General features: G+C 38.8%; 1 protein-coding gene across 1 annotated transcript in view; it reads right to left on the bottom strand.

The window, feature by feature from the left end:
• PARVA (parvin alpha) overlaps positions 1 to 22,028 on the bottom strand; it is a 169,910-nt gene that overhangs the window by 24,039 nt on the left and 123,843 nt on the right. Inside the window, exon 5 of the mRNA XM_047071782.1 lies at positions 6,130 to 6,270. Coding sequence (XP_046927738.1) covers positions 6,130 to 6,270 — 141 coding nt within the window. The remainder of the gene's footprint in view (positions 1 to 6,129; positions 6,271 to 22,028) is intronic.

Genomic DNA, 22,028 nt, shown 5'->3' with positions numbered 1-22,028 from the left:
ACCTTTGCAGAAATACAAGTTGTAAGAATTCCCAGAAATAGTATAGACAAAGCTTCCAGCCCATAGCAGATGATGAAGAAGGGTTGATATTTTTTATTGCAACTTACGAGACGACACTTCACACCTACACAATTAAACCATGTCAACTTTCTCCTCGTTCTGTCTCATAAAAGGAAAGCTTCGCCAGGTACTTTACCTGCCTTCCCAGTCCTACCAGTCTCATGGGATCCTCCTTACAGGGAGGCATTTAAGGAAAGAACAACAACAAAAGTGCTCATTTTGTGTACTTAGCACAAACTGGGCCCATTATTAGGGTGTCATTCTGTCTTCCCTGGGACTGATGAGTCTGCTTTAACAGGAGCTTTAAGAAATCCCCAAGGGGGCGCCTGGGTGGCTCAGTCAGTTAAGCGTCCGACTTCAGCTCAGGTCACGATCTCGCGGTCCGGAGTTCAAGCCCCGCGTCGGGCTCTGGGCTGATGGCTCAGAGCCTGGAGCCTGCTTCCGATTCTGTGTCTCCCTCTCTCTCTGCCCCTCCCCCGTTCATGCTCTGTCTCTGTCTCAAAAATAATAAACGTTAAAAAAAAAAAAAAAGAAAGAAAGAAATCCCTAAGAAAAGGAAATGACTCAGACATTCCTTGGGAACTCATTAGGGTTACTTGTTATCACTGCTATTTGGAAGAAGGTTTTCCACCGCCAATGAGCAGCAGATGATCTGTTCCCATTTAGGTCTTCCAGAAGACATTGTCAATTCTGAGCTTTTGGGCATCGTCCAAAGTTTCACCCACAGTTACAGCCTCGGAGGAGGCTCCTGGCCCGGGAGTGACCTACCGACACGGTGTGCTTGCAGCCAGACAGAGGCATAATTGGGTTTGCTCTTCTGATCAGAGCTGCTGTACGTCAGTCCAGTCTCTGAGGGTTGTAAGGACATTTGCTAACTCTACCCTTTCTTTTTTTTTCTCATGTTTATTTTTGAGAGAGACAGAGTGAGAGCGGGGGAGGGGCAGAGAGAGCGACACACACACACACACACAGAATCCGAAGCAGGCTCCAGGCTCTGAGCTGTCAGCACAGAGCCTGACGCGGGGCTTGAACCCACGAACCGTGAGATCATAACCTGAGCTGAAGTCAGCCGATTAACCGACTGAGCCTCCCAGGCGCCTCTCCCTTTGTCATTAAAAACATAGTGCTAGAGAAGATGTGGTCAAAAAGTTTGTTCTTACCCACCAGTGACACTGTACTTCATCTTGACTGTTGTACTGAGCAGTATAGAGCTATTTTATAAGCACCATACAGATGCCAGTCTCTATTGAGGAGTGCTCGGTTCTCCTGGGAAGTTTTTCAAAAGAAATAATTATACAGTTTCTCTCTTCCTCTCTCTTTCTCTCTCTCACACACACACATGTGCAAAGATGTTAATTATTGTGTAATATAGTATTTAAAAATCTGGAAAACACTATAATAAGAGGATAGTTCAGACTGGTGGTTTTCAAAAACATTTTTTTTTTTATTAGGCAGAGAAACCCTTTGTTTAAAAGCCATTAGGCAAAACAGATGGAAAAAAGCACAAGTGTCCTGGTCCCCAAGGCCTAACTGCTACCCACAGCTGCTACTCTCCTCAGTGACGCCTGAGTTCTTCCTGGCAAATCACTAGGTTGGGCCAAGAATGGTTAATAATCACTGCTTTAATAAGTTATGGTATATCCACATAATGGAATAATTTCTACACACTGAAAATCACTGTTGAAACAGTGTAACTATAAATATTAATAGTGTAATGTTAAACAGAAATAATAGAAACAATGTAAAGATACACATTTATGGATATACATAAATGTAAATACATATACATATCTGTGTGTACACACACACACAGACACACACACACACACACACACATATGCTTGTGGCCAAGACTTGGAAAGGAATATTAAAAAAATGAAAATATGATAGTTTCCTATTTCAAAAATTTTTAGAATAAAGGTATGTCATCTTTTTTCTTTTTAAAATTTCTTTAGTGTTTATTTTTGAGAGAGAGAGAGAGAGAGAGCATGAACAGGGGAGGGGCAGAGAGAGGGAGACACAGAATCTGAAGCAGGCTACAGGCTCTGAGCTGTCAGCACAGAGCCAGATGCGGGGCTCGAACTCATGAACCATGAGATCATGACCTGAGCCGAAGTCAGACGTTCAATCAACTGAGACACCCAGGCGCCCCTCATCTTTTCAATTAAGAAAAATCCTAACAACCTTCATCTATTGGGGTCCCCTCATCATTGCTACATTTGAGCTTATCTCCTGGTTTTCTCCCTGATGCCAGATAGAATCTAGGGATTCTGTGGTCCTGCCCTTGGGTCAGGATGGCACTGTGCAGATTTAGAGGTAGGCCCAGGCTCTACTATATAAATTGGGCACTTAGCCATTGTGCCAGGAGCTGGCGGACATTTTCAAAGGAGCTGCTGAGTTAGGCATAGTCCTCCAAATAGGAGTTGTGGTGGAAATATCAATTGGTGTAATTTTTTTTGGAGACAATTTGACAATACGTATTATGACCTTAGAAATATACACACACGTTGGCCTTAGAATGCCACTCTTAGGTATTTGTACTAAAAAAGTAATTGTGGCTATCAGCACACAGAACTCATCAGGCTACGTTGATAATAGTGGAAAAATGGAAAATAATCTTAAAATCCATTATTCATTAAATAGATTATACTATAGCCATATGATATCCTGCTACATAATATTAAAAGTGAAAGAATATTTAATGATCTGTGAAGATATACATCTTATAAACTGATCTCATCTTTGTAAAAAAAAATATGTAATTATGTATACACACATTTAATTTACTTATCTGTTTCTTACACACACACACACTCACACTCGACCTGAAGGGGAACACCGCAGGTTGACAGTCCCTGTCTCTGGGTGGGCAGCTTAGAGGGACCGCATGCGTAGGCTCAGTGCACAGGCTCCACGGCAAGACTCTCTTTCAGTTCTGGCTACACCCGTCACCACCCGTGTGACCTTGGACAAGGACACTCCTTCAGCAAATATTACTGTGTCTGGTATTTGCGAGTTGCTCTTCCACTTTCTGGGGATTCAGTAGTGAAGAAACAAAAATCCCTGACTTCTTAAAGCTTACATTCATTGTCTCCGAATCGCTCTCTGCCTCTATTTTCCCATCTGTAAAATGGGGATAATAGAATTCTTACCTCAGATGGTTGAGTGAGGATTACAAGGATGAAAATATGTAAACGGTTTAGAATAGTACAAAGCATACAGTAAGCACCATAGATATGTTAGCTGTTAATATTCAAATTTGTTTTCATTTTATAGCTTTTTAATCATGAAAATTGTTGTGAATAAAGCAAGAAGAAAAGGTAGACCTCCCTAAAGCCCTAGATCAAGAGCCTTGGTAACTCACAGCTGTCCCTGCCACCTTCGTCCTGAGTGGAAAGATGACACAATATCTAGGAGCTAGAGAGAATAGCAGAGGGGAGGGACAGAACTTCTCTCCAGGAGTTGGACCCATCACATCCCTTATGGAAGAAACCATTCATGCTTGTAAACAGTCATTACAGGGATCTAGCCGCTGAGAGAATGATCCCTCCGGCCTAGTACTTCATCTCCGTTTTGGAAATCTATCTGACAGGAATAACTCGAGAGAAGCAAAAAGAGACCCAGCCTAAGACATTTGACTTGGCCCCGACAGTAGCCAGTAGGCGAGCAAACATCCTAATAGCATCAACGTCAATGTAGGGTTTAAGATCCCTATGGGACTTTCTACCCAGTGAAATAGAAGCAGCCATCAAAAATAATGGCTACCTGGGATAGTGAATACATGGGATAATGAATACGACATGGGAATATAGAAAATCTGATATAATATTAAGAGAAAATAACAAAACACAGGAGTGTGAGTAAACATTTGCATTGATAGGGACAGTAGTGGGCAAAAAATGAAAACAGCCAGATGAGAGTGGCAACACGGGTGATTATTTTACTCGTACACATATCCCCATAACAAATGAAGGGTGTGCCTGGGTGGCTTATTCAGTTAAACGTCCGACTTCGGCTCAGGTCATGGTCTCACAGTTCGTGAGTTCGAGCCCCGCGTCGGGCTCTGTGCTGACAGCTCGGAGCCTGGAGCCTGTTTCAGATTCTGTGTCTCCCTCTCTCTGACCCTCCCCCATCACGCTCTGTCTCTGTCTCTCTCTCTCAAAAATAAATAAGCATTAAAAAAATTTTTTTTAAAGAAATGAAGGTAAACGTGAAACAAACAAATCATTAGAAGCCACTAAAGACCATGGTCCTGAAGTGGGTTTAAAAAGTTCCATGCTGGGACGCCTGGATGGTTCAGGATTTTGGCTCAGGATGGTTCTGGATTTTGGATCAGGTTGTGATCTCGGGGAGATCCAGCCCCGCACTTCCTGCTCCATGCTGGGCATGAAGCCTGCTTGAGATTCTCTCTCCCTCTGCCCCCCATGCCCCCTTGCTGGTGCAAGTGCTCTGTTTCTCCTTCTCTCTCAAAAAAAAAAAAAAAAAAAATTCCATTCTATCTCAATCTTTCCGAAACTGGGTTCCCTGGTAAGTGAAAAGGTGTTTTGTTGGGAGGGGTGCATGGAGATGGTCCACATTCAGGGAGGAGGAAATAGGTTGAAACAAAACTAAGCAGGGGTCTTTATCAGAGGACTTTAATGCTCACGACTATTGTGGATTTCCGCAAGGTAGATGCAATTCCCACACTAGTAATCAGGCGCCCTCCCCCCTCCTCCAACACTGTTAGCATTCCTGGCCTTTGGGGCAGCAATCAGGACCCAGGGCATGGCTTCCCCTCTTCCCGGTGTTTCTCTCCATCACACAGAGGTCGCCCTGTTTCAAGCACTGTGTGATGTGCACGCGAAGGTATGATTATGCTGAAGGAGGTGCCTGTTGTCTCACCTCCAATGTCAGTTGCTAGAAACTTGCTGAAGAGGTTGGGTCTGGCAGCTACTGGGTCTCTAAGCTGAGGGATAAAGATATCCTTTTCCTTTTTTTTTTTTTTTTTAACTGTTTATTTATTATTGAGAGAGAGAGACACAGCAGAGGAGAGGTAGAGAGAGAGGGAGACACAATCCGAAGCAGGCTCCAGGCTCTGAGCTGTCAGCACGGAGCCCGATGCGGGGCTCGAACTCACAAACCGCGAGATCATGACCCGAGCTGAAGTCAGACGCTTAACCCACTGAGCCACCCAGGTGCCCCAAGATTTCCTTTCCTTTCCCAAGTTGGAAAGGTGGTTTTTTGGGGGGAGGGGGAAGGTGTCCATTTTAAGTTGTTTAAACTGGATACGATTTTGTCTAGAACTTAACCCCTTAATACTTAAAAGCAGAGAACACGATCTAAATCATTTTATTAATCTGAATTCATATTTTCATCGATTACAAAGAACAAAACGACTCTGGACTCCCTCTGAGAAATCGGAGGTTGCCACTGAAGTCACCTGATCTGCTGATTCAAGGCTGATTCTGTTATGGACTCATCACATCCATATTAGCCTGGCGGGCTCTTAAAGTAGCAAAAGAACAAGCAGTGAACTGTTGGTAACTGTTGGTAAAGCAGTAACTTTTGGAGATATTCAAGCGACACTGGCCGCGCAACCTGAATTTGAAAATCCTGTTCCAGGGCCTGCGATCTCAGCCCCAGACCTTGGCTCCTTCTGGAAAATAAGGGGCTGAGAGGAAGGGCATGGGCTTCAAAACAGAGCCAAGTCCTTGCTCCCCTGCTCCTCAGCTGCCTGAACGTAGGGATTTTGGCTTCTTGAAGCCTCTATGAGCTGGACACGTGGCTTTCTCAAAAGGTTGTACAGGGGCTTAGAAGTAGCTCAATCCGTAGCAGTCTCCTCTGCTCCCTAGCTCACGTGAACTTGCTACAAACGGCCTTTCACAGAAAAGCACACTGGCTTTGGACACTTTGTCATTTTCCCAGCAGCACAGAGGATAAGTTCTCTAAAGAAGGGCACGTCTTACTCAATGATAAATGGGTTTGCACCCACCCGGGGCCGGCCAGCGTCCTGGATGGCTTTGTGGGGAAACCCCAGGGTGGGGGCCACAGGGGACATTTAACCGTTCCATCCTTTTTTGTAAAACTCACAGTCCACATTCCACTTGATGCTCCTGGGAGGAAGCTTCAGGGTTTCGTTGACCTTCTCCAGGACGGTCTGCAACTTTTGCTTCTGAGCAATCTCTGACTGGGTGACTTCAGCAACGTTCAGCTTCTCGCTCTCAAGTTTTTCTGGGGTGACAAGGGTGGGGGGAAAGAGAACAGCTGTTATCTCCGGCCACAGACACCCCTAACTCACACGCTCGTTCACTCGCTCCCACAAATACACATGCTCACACGTTCACTCGCTCAGCAAGTATATAACTGAGCACCTGCTCTGTGAGGGACACTGCTCTCCCCGCCTCATCTGATGTGTCACCAGTATTGAGAGAGCTGTGCGAGCTCAGAGTGGGGCATGTAGCCCATCCTGTCGTACCTGAACTCTTTCCCAGCATTCTGGATTTTTCCTTCTCTTCATCTTTGCCTTCTCCAAGCATACTCTGGGCCCCGACTGGAAAGGCTTGCGTGCCTCCCCTGGCACTCCTCTTCATTCAAGGCATTTTGTACGTGTCATGTGTAGGTATGTGTCACGCTGAATCACATGTATCTGTTTTATTATTTTTTTAATTTAAATTCAAGTTAGTTAACGTACAGCTCAGTCTTGGCTTCAGGAGTAGAACCCAGTGATTCCTGTCTTACATGTGACACCCAGTGCTCATCCTAAGTGCCCTCCTTAATGCCTATCACCCATTTAACCCATCCCCCACCCACCTCCCCTCCAGCCACCCTCAGTTTGTTCTCTGTATTTAAGAGTCTCTTATGATTTGCCTCCCTCTGTTTTTATCTTATTTTGCCTTCCCTTCTGCTATGTTCATCTGTTTCGCTTCTTAAATTCCACATATGAGTGAAATCATATGATATCTTTCTCTGACTTATTTTGCTTAGCATAAGATATTCTAGTTCCATCCATGTTGTTGCAAATGGCAAGATTTCATTCTTTTTCATTGCCAAGTAGTATTCAGTTGTATATACATACACCACATTTTCTTTATCCTTTCATCAGTCGATGGACATTGGGCTCTTTCCATAATTTGGCTATTTTTTTAAAAGTTTATTTATTTGAGAGAGACAGAGACAGTGTGAGTAGGGGAGGTGCAGAGAGAGAGGGAGAGGGAGAGAGACAGAGACAGAGAGAGAGAGAGAATCCCAAGCAGTCTCCATACCATCAGTGCAGAGCCTGACGCAGGGGTGAAACTCAGGAAATTGTGAGATCATGACCTGAGCCAAAACCAAGAGTTGGATGCTTAACCGACTGAGCCACCCAGGTGCTCCAATTTGGTTATTGTTGATAGTGCTGCTATAAACATTGGGGTGCGTGTGCCCTTCGAATCAGCATTTTTGTATCCTTTGGGTAAATACCTAGCAGTGCAATTGCTGGGTAGTAGGGTAGTTCTATTTTTAATTCTTTGAGGAACCTCCACACTGTTTTCCAGAGCAGCTGCACCAGTTTGCATTCCCACCAACAGTGCAAGAGGGTTCCCGTTTCTCCACATCCTCGCCAACACCTGTTGTTTCCTGAGTTGTTAATTATAATCTTTCTGACAACTGTGAGGTGTTATCTCATTGTGGTTTTGATTTGTATGTCCCTAATGATGAGTGATGTTGAGCATTTTTTCATGTGTCTGTTAGCCATCTGGATGTCTTCTTTGGAAAAGTGTCTATTCGTGTCTTCTGTCCATTTCTTCACTGGATTATTTGTTTCTGGGGGGCCAGTTTGGTAAGTTCCTTATAGATTTTGGATACTAATCCTCTATCCATATGTCATTTGCAAATATCTTCTCCCATTCCATCGGTTGCCTTTTAGTTTTGTTGATGGTTTCCTTCACTGTGCTTTTTATCTTGATGAGATCCCAGTAGTTCCTTTTAGCTTTTATTTCCCTTGCCGCCAGAGACATATCTGTTTTAAAAACCTTCTTTCCTTTTAAACCCACTGGAAATGTAACTTATTTGATGTGTCCCATTTCATGAATTTTAGGGCGCACTTTTTTTGTTGTTGTTGTTTTTCACTTTTTAACATCCCTGAAATAAGAGTGTCATAAGATGGATGGCATTCTATAATTGTTGTCAGCCAGGTGGAAGACAGGGGTTCTCATTGCTTCCACGTGTGTGCACTGCGTCCTACGTCTTCATAGTGTGGGCACTTCCATACCTTCATAAGCCTACTTTCAAAAAGTAGGAAATAAAAATTCTAAGGAATTGGTAAGCTTTGAGTAATAGTAATTGACATGATTTTTTCTTTTTCTGAGTGGTACTTATAAAATGGTGTGTTTTAAAATCAATTGTTCTTGCATCCAATGGTATAACTTAATACTTAAAGGTCTACATTTTTATCTGTTAAAGAGAACAGCTTTGAGTTAAATAATGGGAAGTATTATCTGCTGTTGGATTCACCGAATCTACTCTCCACAACCCATTCAAGATTGATAGAACGGACACTCCAAAATATGCTTAAAATGTCTTTTCTCCACATTTTTAAGGAGCACCCCACAAAAGAATTAAACCTACAGCAATGGTTTCCCCAATGCTTATAGTATTTCTTTTATTTTTCTGCAGTTATATCTTATCCAGCTCAAATGTGCCTTGGGTAGTTATTTGAAGATGAGATTGTTCATTGGAGAATTTCTGCAGTTTTCTACGGATTTAAGAATTATTTTCGGGGTTGGGGGAGGGCGCCTGGGTGGCTTATTCGGTTAAGCGTCTGACTTCAGCTCAGGTCATGATCTCATGGTTTGTGGGTGTGAGCCCTGCCTTGGGCTCTGTGCTGACAGCTCAGAGCCTGGAGCCTGCTTCGGATTCTGTGTCTCCCTCTCTCTCTGCCCCTCCCCTGCTCACGCTCTGTCTCTCAAAAATAAATAAACATTAAAAAAAAAAAAGAATTGTATCTGGGACACTTGGGTGACTCAGTCGGTTGAGCATCTGATTTCAGCTCAGGTCATGATCTTGCAGCTCGTGAGTTTGAGCCCCACATGAGGCTCTGAGCCAACATCTCATAGTCTGGAGCCTGCTTCAGATTCTGTGTCCCAATCTCTCTCTGTCCCTCCACTGCTCATGCTCTTTCTCTCTCTCAACAATAAATAAACGTTAAAAAAAGAAATTATTTTCTGCACCTGGATAGAATGAGCTCAAGCTATTTTCACCCCAAAGGCCCAAGTATTATCTTTCTCTTCTCTTTAGTTGCTTATGGCCATCATTCTTTTTTTTTTTAAGTTTATATATTTTATTTTTGTGAGAGAAAGAGAGAGATCATGCATAAGTGGGGAAGGGGCAGAGAGAGGGACAGAGAGCGAGAATCCCAAGCAGCCTCCATGCTGTCCGTGAGCCCGATGTGGGGCTCGATTTCACGAGTGAGATCATGACTTGAGCCAAAATCAACGGTGAGACTCTTAACCGGCTGAGCCACCCAGGTGCCCCAGGGCCATCATTCTTTATTTCTAAATGTCAGGGATTTAATAAGCCTATATTTATTTTTTAAATTTATTTTTATTTTTTTATTAAATATAATTTATTGTCAACTTGGATTCCATACAACACCCAGTGCTCATCCCAACAGGTGCCCTCCTCAATGCCCATCACCCACTTTCCCCTCTCCCCCACCCCCCATCAACCCTCAGTTTGTTCTCAGTATTTATGAGTCTCTTAAAGACTTAAAGGGAGGGTTTGCCTCCCTCCCCCTCTGTAACTTCCCCCCCTTCCCCTCCCCCATGGTCTTCTGTTAAGTTTCTCAGGATCCACATATGAGTGAAAGCATACGGTATCTTTCTCTGCCTGACTTATTGCACTTAGCATAATACCCTCTAGTTCCATCCACATTGCTGCAAATGGCCAGATTTCATTCTTTCTCGTTGCCAAGTAGTATTCCATTGTGTATATAAATCACAATTTCTTTATCCATTCGTCAGTTGATGGACAATTAGGCTCTTTCCATAATTTGGCTATTGTTGAAAGTGCTGCTATAAACATTGGGGTACAAGTGCCCCTATGCATCAGCACTCCTGTATCCCTTGGGTAAATTCCTAGCAGTGCTATTGCTGGGTCATAGGGTAGGTCTCTTTTTTATTTTTTGAGGAATCTCCACACTGTTTTCCAGAGCAACAAGCCTATATTTAAATGTCTTCCTCTTGATTGTTCATACTTGAAGAGATCACGTGTGCCTTTTCCATTTTTTGGGCTGCAAATTCTTATCTTGGATCCTTTCCTACTGAAGAAATGACAAGTTGTTTGCATCTAATACTGCAATCACAGTTTGGGTAGTTTGGTAGAGGCTGCCCGAAGTGCTCGGTTAAGAAAATTTCTGCAGCTTTATCTTGGCTGAGAGGAAAAGATCACTGGGGATAGTGATGACAGTCTTGGGAGAGGGCTTGGGGAGAGGGAGAGGGGAGGAGACTGCGTACTCGCCTGCCCTGTTTTGTTACATCATGGCTTATAACTTTTCATATTTATAACCTTCTGCTGACGTTGGACTTCTTAGGTCCCTGAGTCTGTTTATTAGCTCAAAACCTTTTTCTGCACTGTTGTCCATTCTGTTCTCATTTTTTAAAAATTGGATTTTATACATGACCTATTAGAATACTCATTTTTTTCCTGTTTCTGCCAATATTTTTTAATTGCCACAATGCTATTATAATGCCTTCTTAAAATTAAAAAAAAAGTTATGTATTTTAGCATCTGGCATTATTCAGGAGAAGACTTTCTATGGTTTGTTTATTTCTTTTGCATACTAATTTTTGAGAAAATGTAATTCTGCTTGACTTTTTTTCTACTTTAGTTTTTTTGGGTTGTTCTTATTTTTGCTTTTAATTTTGTTGGATATTTTATTTTAGGCAATGGCATTGGTATTATGTGGATTTGAGTAGATAGAAGATCTTGAAGCAAACTTTGTTAACAGTTTTAGGTGTATTTCTATGCCATGCTCACATACACAATTACACAAACAGAAAGCATTCTCTCATTTTCTCCCTCAATGAAAGTGAGATTACTGTGTATATATTTTTCTGCTACTTGTTTTTCCACTCAAACATATATTATGAATACCTATGTCAATATATATGGATATAACTCATCTTTTGGGTACTTTTGACCACCTTCATCCACTTTGCCCACCCCCCCAATCCCCTGCCTCTGGTAGCCACCAATCTGGTCTCTGTATCTATGAGCTTATTTTTTTAAATAAAGATTCAACATATAAGTATGACCATATAGTATTTCACTTAGCATAGTGTCCTCAGAGTCCATCTATGTTGTTGTAAATGGCAAGATTGCATTATTTTTTTATGGCCAAATAATACTCCACTGTATAAATGTATATTCACTGTATCTTTATCTGTTCATCCATTGATGGACACTTAGGTTGTTTTCATATTTGGCTATTGTAAATAATGCTGCAGTGAACAGAGGAGTGCACATATCTTTCAAGGTAGCATTTTCATTTTCTCTAGGAAAAACCAGAAGTGGAATCACTGGATCATATGATATTTCCATTTTTAATTTTTAAATTTTTTTTTATTTTTGAAAGAGAGAGAGAATGTATGAGGAAGGGCAGAGAGGGAGGGAGACACAGAAGCAGGTTCCAGGCTCGAGCTGTCAGCACAGAGCCCAACGTGGGGGCTCAAATCCATGAACCGTGAGATCATGACCCAAGCTGAAGTTGGATGCTTAACCAACTAAGCCACCCAGGCGCCCTGTCCATTTTCAGTTTTTTAAAGAACCCCCATACTGTTTTCCATAGTGGCTGCACCAATTTACGTTCTTACCAACAGAGCACAAGGGTTCCCTTTTTTCCATTTCCTTACCAGTTTTGGTTATTTCTTGTCATTCTGATACTAGCCAATTCTGACTGGTGTGAGGTAATCTCTCATTGTGGTTTTGGTTTGCATTTCCCTGATGATAACTGATGCTGAGCATATTTTCATGTGTCTGTTGGCAATCTGAGTGTCGTCTTTGGAAAAGTGTCCATTCAGATCTGTGCATTTTTTAATTGTATTTTTTCATTTTCTTTTTGTCCTTTTCTTTCTTTCTTTCTTTCTTTTTTTTTTTTTTTGCTGTTCAGTTTCATGAGTTCTTTCTATATATTGGATATTAACCTCTTATCAGATATATGATTTGCACATATTTCCAAATCCCCATTTGGTAGGTTGCCTTTTCATTTTGTTACATCGTTTCAGGTCTTATGTTCAAGTCCTTAACCCATTTTGAGTTAGTGTTTGCATAAGTTGTAAGATAGTGGTTCACTTTCAGTCTTTTGCATGTGGCTGTCCAGTTTTCCCAACAACACTTACTGCAGAACCTGTATATTCTTGGGTCCTTTGTCTTAAATTAATTGGCTATATATGTGTGGCTTTATTTCTGGGCTCTCTATTCTGTTCCATTAACATATGTATCTGTTTTTATGCTCTACCATAATGTTTTCACTACTAGAGCTTTGTAATACAGTTTGAAATCAGGGAGCATGATGCCTCCAGCTTAGTCTTCTTTTTCTTAAGAAAAAAAAATTTTTTAAATGTTTATTTCTGTTTAAGAGAGAAACAAAACTCTCATGCTTAGAGCATGAGCAGGGGAGGAGCAGAGACAGAGGGAGACACGGAATCCAAATCAGGCTCCAGGCTCTGAGCTGTCAGCACAGAGCCTGATGTGGAGCTTGAACCCAGGAACTGTGAGATCATGACCTGAGCCAAAGTCAGACGCTCAGCTGACTGAGCCACTGAGGTACCCCTTAGTCTTCTGTTTCAAGATTGCTTTGGCTATTTGAGGTCTTGTGTGGTTCCTTACAAATTTTAGGATCCTTTTTCTATTTTTTTTTCTGTGCAATGTGTCTTTATTTTATTTTTCATTTGCGCATAATTGACACAAAATGTTACATTAGTTTGAAGCGTACACCATAGTGATTCAACAAGTCTGTACATGATGCTATGTTCACTACAAGTGTAGCTACCATTTGTCTTGACACATCATCACTTGTTACAACATCACTGACTATATTCCTTATGCTGTATCTTTCATTCTGTGACTTATTTCATAACTGGAAGCCAATTTCTCCCACTCCAATATTTCTGTGAAAACTACCATTAGCAACTTAATAGGGATTGTCTTGAATCTGTAGATTGCTTAGGGTAGAAGAATATTTAACAATATTCTTCTAATTCATGAGCACAGAGGGTCTTTCACTCCTTGTGGGATTGTTCTCTTAATTTCTCTTTCTGATAGTTTGTTTAATTAGTGTATAGAAATACAACAAATTTTTGTATATTGATTTTGTACCTGTGACTTTACTGAATTTGTTTACTAGTTCTAACAGGTTTTTTTTTTTTTTTTTGGTGGAGTCTTTGGGGTTTTCTTGATATACACACACACACACGTGTATATATATAGTTAAATATAATATATATTGTTATATATTATATATTATATGTATTATATATATTATATGTATATATACATATATGTGTTATATGTATATTATATGTATATATGTTTTATATATATATATATAGAGAGAGAGAGAGAGAGAGAGAGAGAGAGAGAGACAGTTTTACTTCTTCCTTGCCAATTTGAATGCCTTTTATTTCTTTTTCTTGTCTAATTGTTATGGCTAGGAATTCCAATTCTTTGTTGAATAAAAGTGGCTAAAGTGGGCATCCTTGTCTTGTTCCTTAGAGGAAAAGATTTCAGCTTTTCACCATTGGGTATGTAGGCTTGTCATATAGAGCCTTTATTATGTCGAGATATGTTTTCTCTGTACCCATTCTATTGAGAATTTTTATCATGAATGGATGTGTAATTTTGTCAAATGCTTTTTCTGCATCTATTGAGACGATCATGTGGTTTTTATCTTTCATTTTGTTAATGGGCATATCACACCGATTGATTTGTGGGTGTGAAACCATTCTTGCATCCTTGGAACAAATCCCAGTTGATCATGGCGCATGATCCTTTTAATGTATTGTTGAATTCACTTTGTTAACACTTTGTTGAGGATTTTTGTATCTGTGTTCATTAGGGATAATGTAGTTTTCCTTGTGACATCCCTGTCTGGTTTTAGTAGCTGGTTTTGTAAAATGAGTCTGGAAGTTTTTCTTCCTCTTCTCTATTTTGGAAGAGTTTAAGAATTGGTAGTAATTTTTCTTTAAATGTTTGGTAGAATTCACCAGTGAAGTCATCTGGTCCTGGACTTTTGTTTATTGGGGAGTTTTTGATTACTGATTCAATCTACTTACTAATAATCAGTTTGTCCAGATTTTCTATTTCTTCATGATTCTGTCTTGGTAGGTTGCACATTTCCTGGAATTTATCAATTTCTCCTAGGTTGCCCAATTTTGGTGTGTAATTGTTCACAGTAGTCTCTTATGATTCTTTGTATTTCTGTAGTACAAGTTGTAATAACTCCCCTTTCATTTCTGATTTTATTTGAGTCCTGTATCTGTAAGTCTAGCTAAAGGTTTGTTGATTCTGTTTATCTTTTCAAAAAACCAGCTCTTAGTTTCATTGATCTTTTCTATTATCTTTTTAGTTTCTAAATATGTCCCAAATATCCCACTCAAACACATATTATGAGTATCTTTCTACATCAGTACATATCGATACAACTCATTCTTTTAAAAAATCTACATAATACATTATAGGACTTAGAACTTATTCAACTATTCCTCTGTAGATATATAGTCAGGTTATAAGCCACCTTTTTCCTATTTGTATTAAAGTTTCAATAAACATCGTGTGTGTGTGTGTGTGTGTAACCAACTGATCATTGCTGGTAAAAAGAAAAGCTTGTTGCCTTAAAGATTTTCTTCTTAAATATAGTCATCTTATCAAATCTCCTTATTAGTTCTATTATTGTTTCTTTGAGTCTTTAGCATTCTCTAGGTATGGAAATAAGGTAAAACATAGTTATCTCTATTTTGTAAGCGTGTATTACTTATTTCAATTTTATGATATTTTATTTTATTTTTCATTTATATGACATTTTAAAAGAGATTTGAGAACCTCTTTCTGCTATTTCTACCCCTATTTATTTACCCCTATTTATTTTCGAAATATTTAACCCTCAAAATTTAACAGATCCACTCAAATATTCCTGTAGTTAAATAGTAATTTCACTCATTGTTATTAAGTATTTAAAGATAATTTCTTTCTCAAGACTCCTGGTTTCCCTCTTTTGCTCTTTATTATTAGGCTAACTTCCACGAAAACTTCCTATTGCTCAAATTTTATTCTTCCACGAAATTGTTCCTTTTATGTTTCTATAGTTCTGCAAATTGTTCATCATTAGTTTAACTTGTTATAAAGTAACAGGAATGATTTTGAAATAGGATGCTATTTAGAAAATTTTCTCAGGATTATTTTGTGAATCTTTCTCTTGTTTTTTGAGTTTAGCATCCAAGTGCGCTTTTGGAGTGATTATTTTTAGAAAACAATGAAATAGTATTCACAAGTTCTCAAGTATCAAGACAGGGAAGAATAAACTCAATTACTCTGAATGGTAGAAAAACTGGGATATTCTAACACACACACACACACACACACACACACACACACACACACACAGTTACTGTATAGATCATACTATGTTAATGTCAACATCCTTCAGAGAATTTGAGTACAGAAAATACTCTTTCCAGTATGAGTGATTCCTGAGTTATTAGATTTGTATTTCCAAATATATGGAGAGGCTTTGTTAGAAAAATTTTTTTTTATCGTACCATGGTTAGAGAATTTGGTCTGTATAATAATTTGTTGAGACCTACTTTATTTGACAGTCACTTTTTAAGTGTTCCATGTGCAGTTGAAAGGAAAGAATAGTTTTGGGGCATGGCTGGTTAACTGCTTTCCCCAAATCTTCTCTATCCTTTTGAAATTTTCTTAATGTGTTCATAAACAAAATATGTTAAAAATCTAACACTGTGAGGGCAGATTTATCAAGTGTTTGTAATTCTGATTGTCATTTTCAGTTTTTATATAACGATGCATAAAAGTACATTTAGGTTTAAAATGGCTGTATTTTCCTAGTAGGTTTAGTCCCCTCAATATATACTCTCCGTAGTAATGCTTAGTGCCTTAAAGTCTGTTTTGTCAAATATTAAAACAGTTACTTCAGCTTTCTTTTAATTAGTGTTTGTGTAACGTATGTAATTTTTCCCATTCTTCAAATGTTTTTTTTTTTTTTTTTTTTTTTTTTTTTTTTTTTTTTGAAGGAGAGAGAGAGAGAGAGAGACAGAGCATGAGTGGGGGAGGAGCAGAGAGAGAGGGAGACAGAATCCGAAGCAGGCTCCCGGCTCTGAGCTGTCAGCACAGAGCCCTAGCGGGGCTCAAACTCACAAACCGCGAGATCATGACCTGAGTCAAAGTGAGACGCTCAACCGACTGAGCCACCCAGGTGCCCCATTTTTTCCCACTCTTTAAACTGTTCTGTGCCCTCATAAATTATGAGTGTCTCTTGTAAATAGCATGTAGCAAGATGTTGTTGGGCTATCTAGTCTGACAATCCTTGTCTTTTATTTTTTATTGTTTTTAAATATGAAATTTATTGTCAAATTGGTTTCCATTACAACTCCCAGTGCTCATTCCAACAGGTGCCCTCCTCAATGCCCATCACCCACTTTCCCCTCCCTCCCACCCCCCATCAACCCTCAGTTTATTCTCAGTTTTTAAGAATCTCTTATGGTTTGGCTCCCTCCCTCCCCCTTTTTTTTTTTCCCTTCCCCTCCCCCATGGTCTTCTGTTAAGTTTTTCAGGATCCACATAAGAGTGAAACCATATGGTATCTGTCTTTCTCTGTATGGCTTATTTCACTTAGCATCACACTCTCCAGTTCCATCCACGTTGCTACAAAAGGCCATATTTCATTCTTTCTCATTGCCAAGTAGTATTCCCTTGTATATATAAACCACAATTTCTTTATCCATTCATCAGTTGATGGACATTTAAGCTCTTTCCCTAATTTGGCTATTGTTGAAAGTGCTGCTATAAACATTGGGGTACAAGTGCCCCTATGCATCAGCACTCCTGTATCCCTTGGGTAAATTCCTAGCAGCGCTATTGCTGGGTCATAGGGTAGATCTATTTTTAATTTTTTGAGGAACCTCCACACTGCTTTCCAGAGCGGCTGCACCAGTTTGCCTTCCCACCAACAGTTCAAGAGGGTTCCCGTTTCTCCACATCCTCTCCAGCATCTATAGTCTCCTGATTTGTTCATTTTAACCACTCTGACTGGCATGAAGTGATATCTCAGTGTGGTTTTGATTTGTGTTTCCCTGATGAGGAGCGACGTTGAGTATCTTTTCATGTGCCTGTTGGCCATCTGGATGTCTTCTTTAGAGAAGTGTCTATTCATGTCTTCTGCCCATTTCTTCACTGGATTATTTGTTTTTTGGGTGTGGATTTGGTGAGTTTTTTTTATAGATTTGGGATACTAGCCCTTTGTCTGATATGTCATTTGCAAATATCTTTTCCCATTCCATTGGTTTCTTTTAGTTTTGTTGATTGTTTCCTTTGCAGTGCGGAAGCTTTTTACCTTCATGAGGCCCCAATAGTTGGGACCTCATGAAAATCCTTGTCTTTTAAATGGATACAGTCAATTTATATTGACTGGGTTCATCAATATACTTGGATTCACTTGCACGAACTTATTTTCAACTTTCTAATATTCTGCTTTTCTGGTTCTTATCCACCCTTCCATCCTTGCCTTCTTCTGGAATAAGGTTTTATCTCTCTCATTTCATTTTTCCCCCCATTACTAGTAGGGAGGTTATATACTTTGTTTTACTATTTTAGTGGCCACCCTAAAAAATTTATCATGTGTATTAACTCGATGTCAGCATACTTTGACTCTTCTCACGCTCTTCCTGACTTAAATGCTATAATTTGTCTGGGATTCTATCTTAACTTTTTAAATCAACAAATTAGAAATTATTGTGATTCTTTTATATTCATTTAATTATTGCTTCAATCTACCTAACCTGGTGATTTTTTATTATCATAGGCAAAGGATTTTCATTTTGTTAAAAAAATTGTTTTGAGTACAGTTCAGACAATGTTCCATTAGTTTCAGGTGTACAACATAGTGATTCAACATCTCTATACATTATGCTGTGCTCACCACAAGTATAGCTACCATCTATTATAATATCACTGAGCTATTATAATATTATATTATAAATAATATAAATAGTGAGCTATTATATAATATATATTATATAATATATAATATAAATAATATAAATAGTGAGCTATTATATTATTAATATCACTGAGATATTATAATATCACTGACTTTATTCCCTATACTCTACATTTTATTCCCATGACTTATTCATTCTATAAGCGGAAAGCTATCTCTCCCATTCCCTTCTGTGCATTTTGTCTATCCTCTACCCCTTCCTTCTGGCAACCATAAGTTTGTTCTCTGTATTTTTAGGTATGATTCTGCTTTTTGTTTATTCATTTGTCATGTTTTTTTACATTCCACATGAATGAAATCATATGATATTTGGCTTTCTCAGTCTGACTTATTTCACTTAGCATAATACCCTCTAGGCCCATCCACACTGTCACAAATAGCAAGATCTCATCATTTTCCATGGCTAATATGCCATTATATAAAAAATATAAATATAAATATAAATAATAAATATAAATATATGTGCCATTTCTTTCATTCATCTATCAGTAGACGCTTGGGTTGCTTCCATATCTTGGCTATTATAAATAATGCTGCAATAAACATTGGGGTGCATATATCTTCAAATTAATGTTTTTGTTTTCTTTAGGTAAATAGTAGTGAAATTATTGGATGATAGCATATTTCTGTTTTTAATTAAAAAAATATTTATTGAGAGAGACACAGAGCATGAATGGGGGAAGGACAAAGAGAGAGCATGGGGGAGAGAAAATCCTAAGCAAGCTCTGTGCTCTCAGCACAGAGCCCCACATGGGACTCGATTCCACGAACTGCGAGATCATGAACTAAGCCAAAATCAAGCGCTGGTCGCTTAACTGACTGAGCCACTCAGGTGCCCCTCTGTTTTTAATTTTTTGAGGAACCTCCAAGCTGTTTTCCACAGTGGCTGCAGCAATTTGCATTCCCACCAACAGTGCACAAGGGTTCTCTTTCCTCTGTATCCTCACCAACACTTGTTATTTGTCTTTTTTATTTCAGTCATTCTCCCTGTTGTAAGATGATTTCTCATTGTGGTTTTTATTTGCATTTTCCTGATGTTGAGCATCTTTTCATGTGTCTGTTGACCATCTGTATGTCTTCTTTGGAAAAACGTCTTTTCAGGTCCTCTGCCCATTTTTAATTGAATTATTTGCTTTTTTGTCACTGAGTTGTATAAGTTCTTTATATACTTTAGATATTAACCCCTCATCAGATATATCATTAAAATTTTTAAAATATTTTTGAGAGAGCGAGCGAGAGCGAGAGCGCAAATGGGGGAGGGGCAGAGAGACAGGGAGACACAGAAACTGAAGCAGGCTTTAGGCTCTGAACTGTCAGCACAGAGACTGATGGGGGGCTTGAACCGACGAACTATGACATCATGACCTGGGCTGAAGTTAAACACTTAACTGACTGATCCACCCAGGTGCCCCCAGATATATCATTTTTAACCTACCATTCAGTAGGTTGCCTTTTCATTTTTTTGATCATTTTTTTCACTGTGCAAAAGTTTTATTTTGATGTTTTTTATTTTTGTTTCCCTTACCTTAGGAGACATATCTAGAAAAATTTGCTATGGCCAGTGTCAAAGAAATTACTGCCTATGTTCTCTTCTAAGATTTTTATGGTTTCAGGTCTTATATGTAGGCCTTTAATCCATTTTGAGTTTATTTTTGTGTATGGTGTAAGATTTGTCACAGATTAATTGACTATGTAGGCATGGGTTTATTTCTGAGCTCTTTATTCTGCCCACCATGGTGACTGTTGCTCATCATTTTTGTTGCATTTCAGATCTTTCTTTTGGGTTCATTTTTTTTTTTTTCTTGGTCCCTGGAGTACATATCCTTCAGAGATTCCTTTTAGTGAGGATCTGTTGGAAGTAAACCCTCTCAATTCATGTTTGCTTAAAATGCCTTCACTTTCTCATTTTTTGAAACAGCTTTTTTTTTTCCTGGATAACTTATAAGTTGACCATTTTTTTCCTGAATTCTGAAGATTTCATTTTAGTATCTTTAGACTATTACTGTTCTTTTTTTTTTTTTTATAAATTTTTTTTTCAACGTTTATTTATTTTTGGGACAGAGAGAGACAGAGCATGAACGGGGGAGGGGCAGAGAGAGGGAGACACAGAATCGGAAACAGGCTCCAGGCTCTGAGCCATCAGCCCAGAGCCTGACGCGGGGCTCGAACTCACGGACCATGAGATCGTGACCTGGCTGAAGTCAGATGCTTAACCGACTGCGCCACCCAGGCGCCCCTAGACTATTACTGTTCTTGATGAAAGACAGCTTTCACTCTGTTGTTCCTTAATTGGTAATTTATTTTTAATCTCTGCTTTTAATAATTTGTCTTCAGGGTTCTTAGGTTTCATTATAAAGTACATAGGTATAGATTTCTTGTTATTTATCCTATCTGGGAATCTGTGAGCTTCCTTAATCTGAGAATTCATATCTTTCATCAATTCTAGAAAATTCTCATTCATTATGTCTTTAAATATTGCCTATGCTCCATTTTCCTTATCTTCTCCTGCTGGGATTCTAATTAGCCATATGTTGGATTTTCTTAGAAAAATCTTTGTCTTCTAATTCTTTCTTATTTTAGGTACTGTTGTCTCTCTTTATTGCATTGAGTAATTTCTTCAGTGCCAACTTCCAGTTCACAAATTCCTCTTTAGCTGTGTCTGATCCATTGAGGTTTCTAATTTAATTACATTTTTTTTTTTTCATTTCCAGAAGTTCTGTTTGGTTCTCTTTCACATTGACTTGTCCAATTTTGATAGCTACTTTTTAAAAATCATTCTTTCAATAGTCTTTTAAACTTTTATTTTGACATTAAACATATTTGATATTCCATAACTTATCAGTTGTTAATATATAGCATTTGTGGGATGAATTTACAGTTTCTTGTTGATCTTTGCTCAAAGTGGCTTCTCATGTGTTTGATAATTTCTGATTTTTAGCCATTTTCTTTGGAATTTTGTCTCTGGGAATTTTTTGTGGCCTGGGTTTAAAGTTCATTCCTCTAAAAGGACATATGTTTGCTTTTGTCTTGGGAAGCACTAATAATCTGGAATAACTTTTAACTATATCTTAATCTAGGGGCTTTTTTTTTTTTTGACAATATAGCAAACTTATTGTTTAATTGTTTCTATTTTTAATTGAAGTGTAGTTGACATATCAGGTTCAGGTGAGCCATTGTGATTTAACAATTATGTACATTATGAAATGCTCATCATGATGAATGTATTTACCATCTGTCACTATATAAAGTTATTCCAATATTATTAACTATATTCTCCATACTGTACCTTCAACCCTATGACTTATTTATTTTATAACTGGAAGTTTGCACCTCTTAATCCCCTTCAACTGTTTTTCTCATCCCCCAAGTCCCTTCTCTCTGGCAATCATCAGTTCTCTGTGTTTGTGATTCTGTTTTTATTTTACTTTTTAGATTCCACATTTAAATGAAATTATATGGTAATGTCTTTCTCTGACTTATTTCACTTAGCACAATACTCTTTAGGCCCATCTATGTTGTCCCAAATGGCAAGACCACATTCTTTTTATAGCTGAATAATACTCTATTATATATGTATATATACACCCCCTTTTCTTTATCCATTTACCCACTGATATGGTAACTTATGTTACTCCCATAACTTGGTTATTGTAACTGAAGTTGCAGTAAACACCGAAGTGCATATATGTTTTCAAATTAGTGTTTACATTTTCTTTGGGTA

The sequence above is a fragment of the Lynx rufus genome, unplaced genomic scaffold (assembly GCF_022079265.1).
Source record: "Lynx rufus isolate CCGP_SWC_20201006 ecotype Redwood Valley unplaced genomic scaffold, mLynRuf1.p SCAF_9, whole genome shotgun sequence".
Classification (NCBI taxonomy): domain Eukaryota; kingdom Metazoa; phylum Chordata; class Mammalia; order Carnivora; family Felidae; genus Lynx; species Lynx rufus.
The sequence above is the reverse complement of the archived record's forward strand: the minus strand, read 5'-3'. Positions and strand labels throughout refer to the sequence as shown.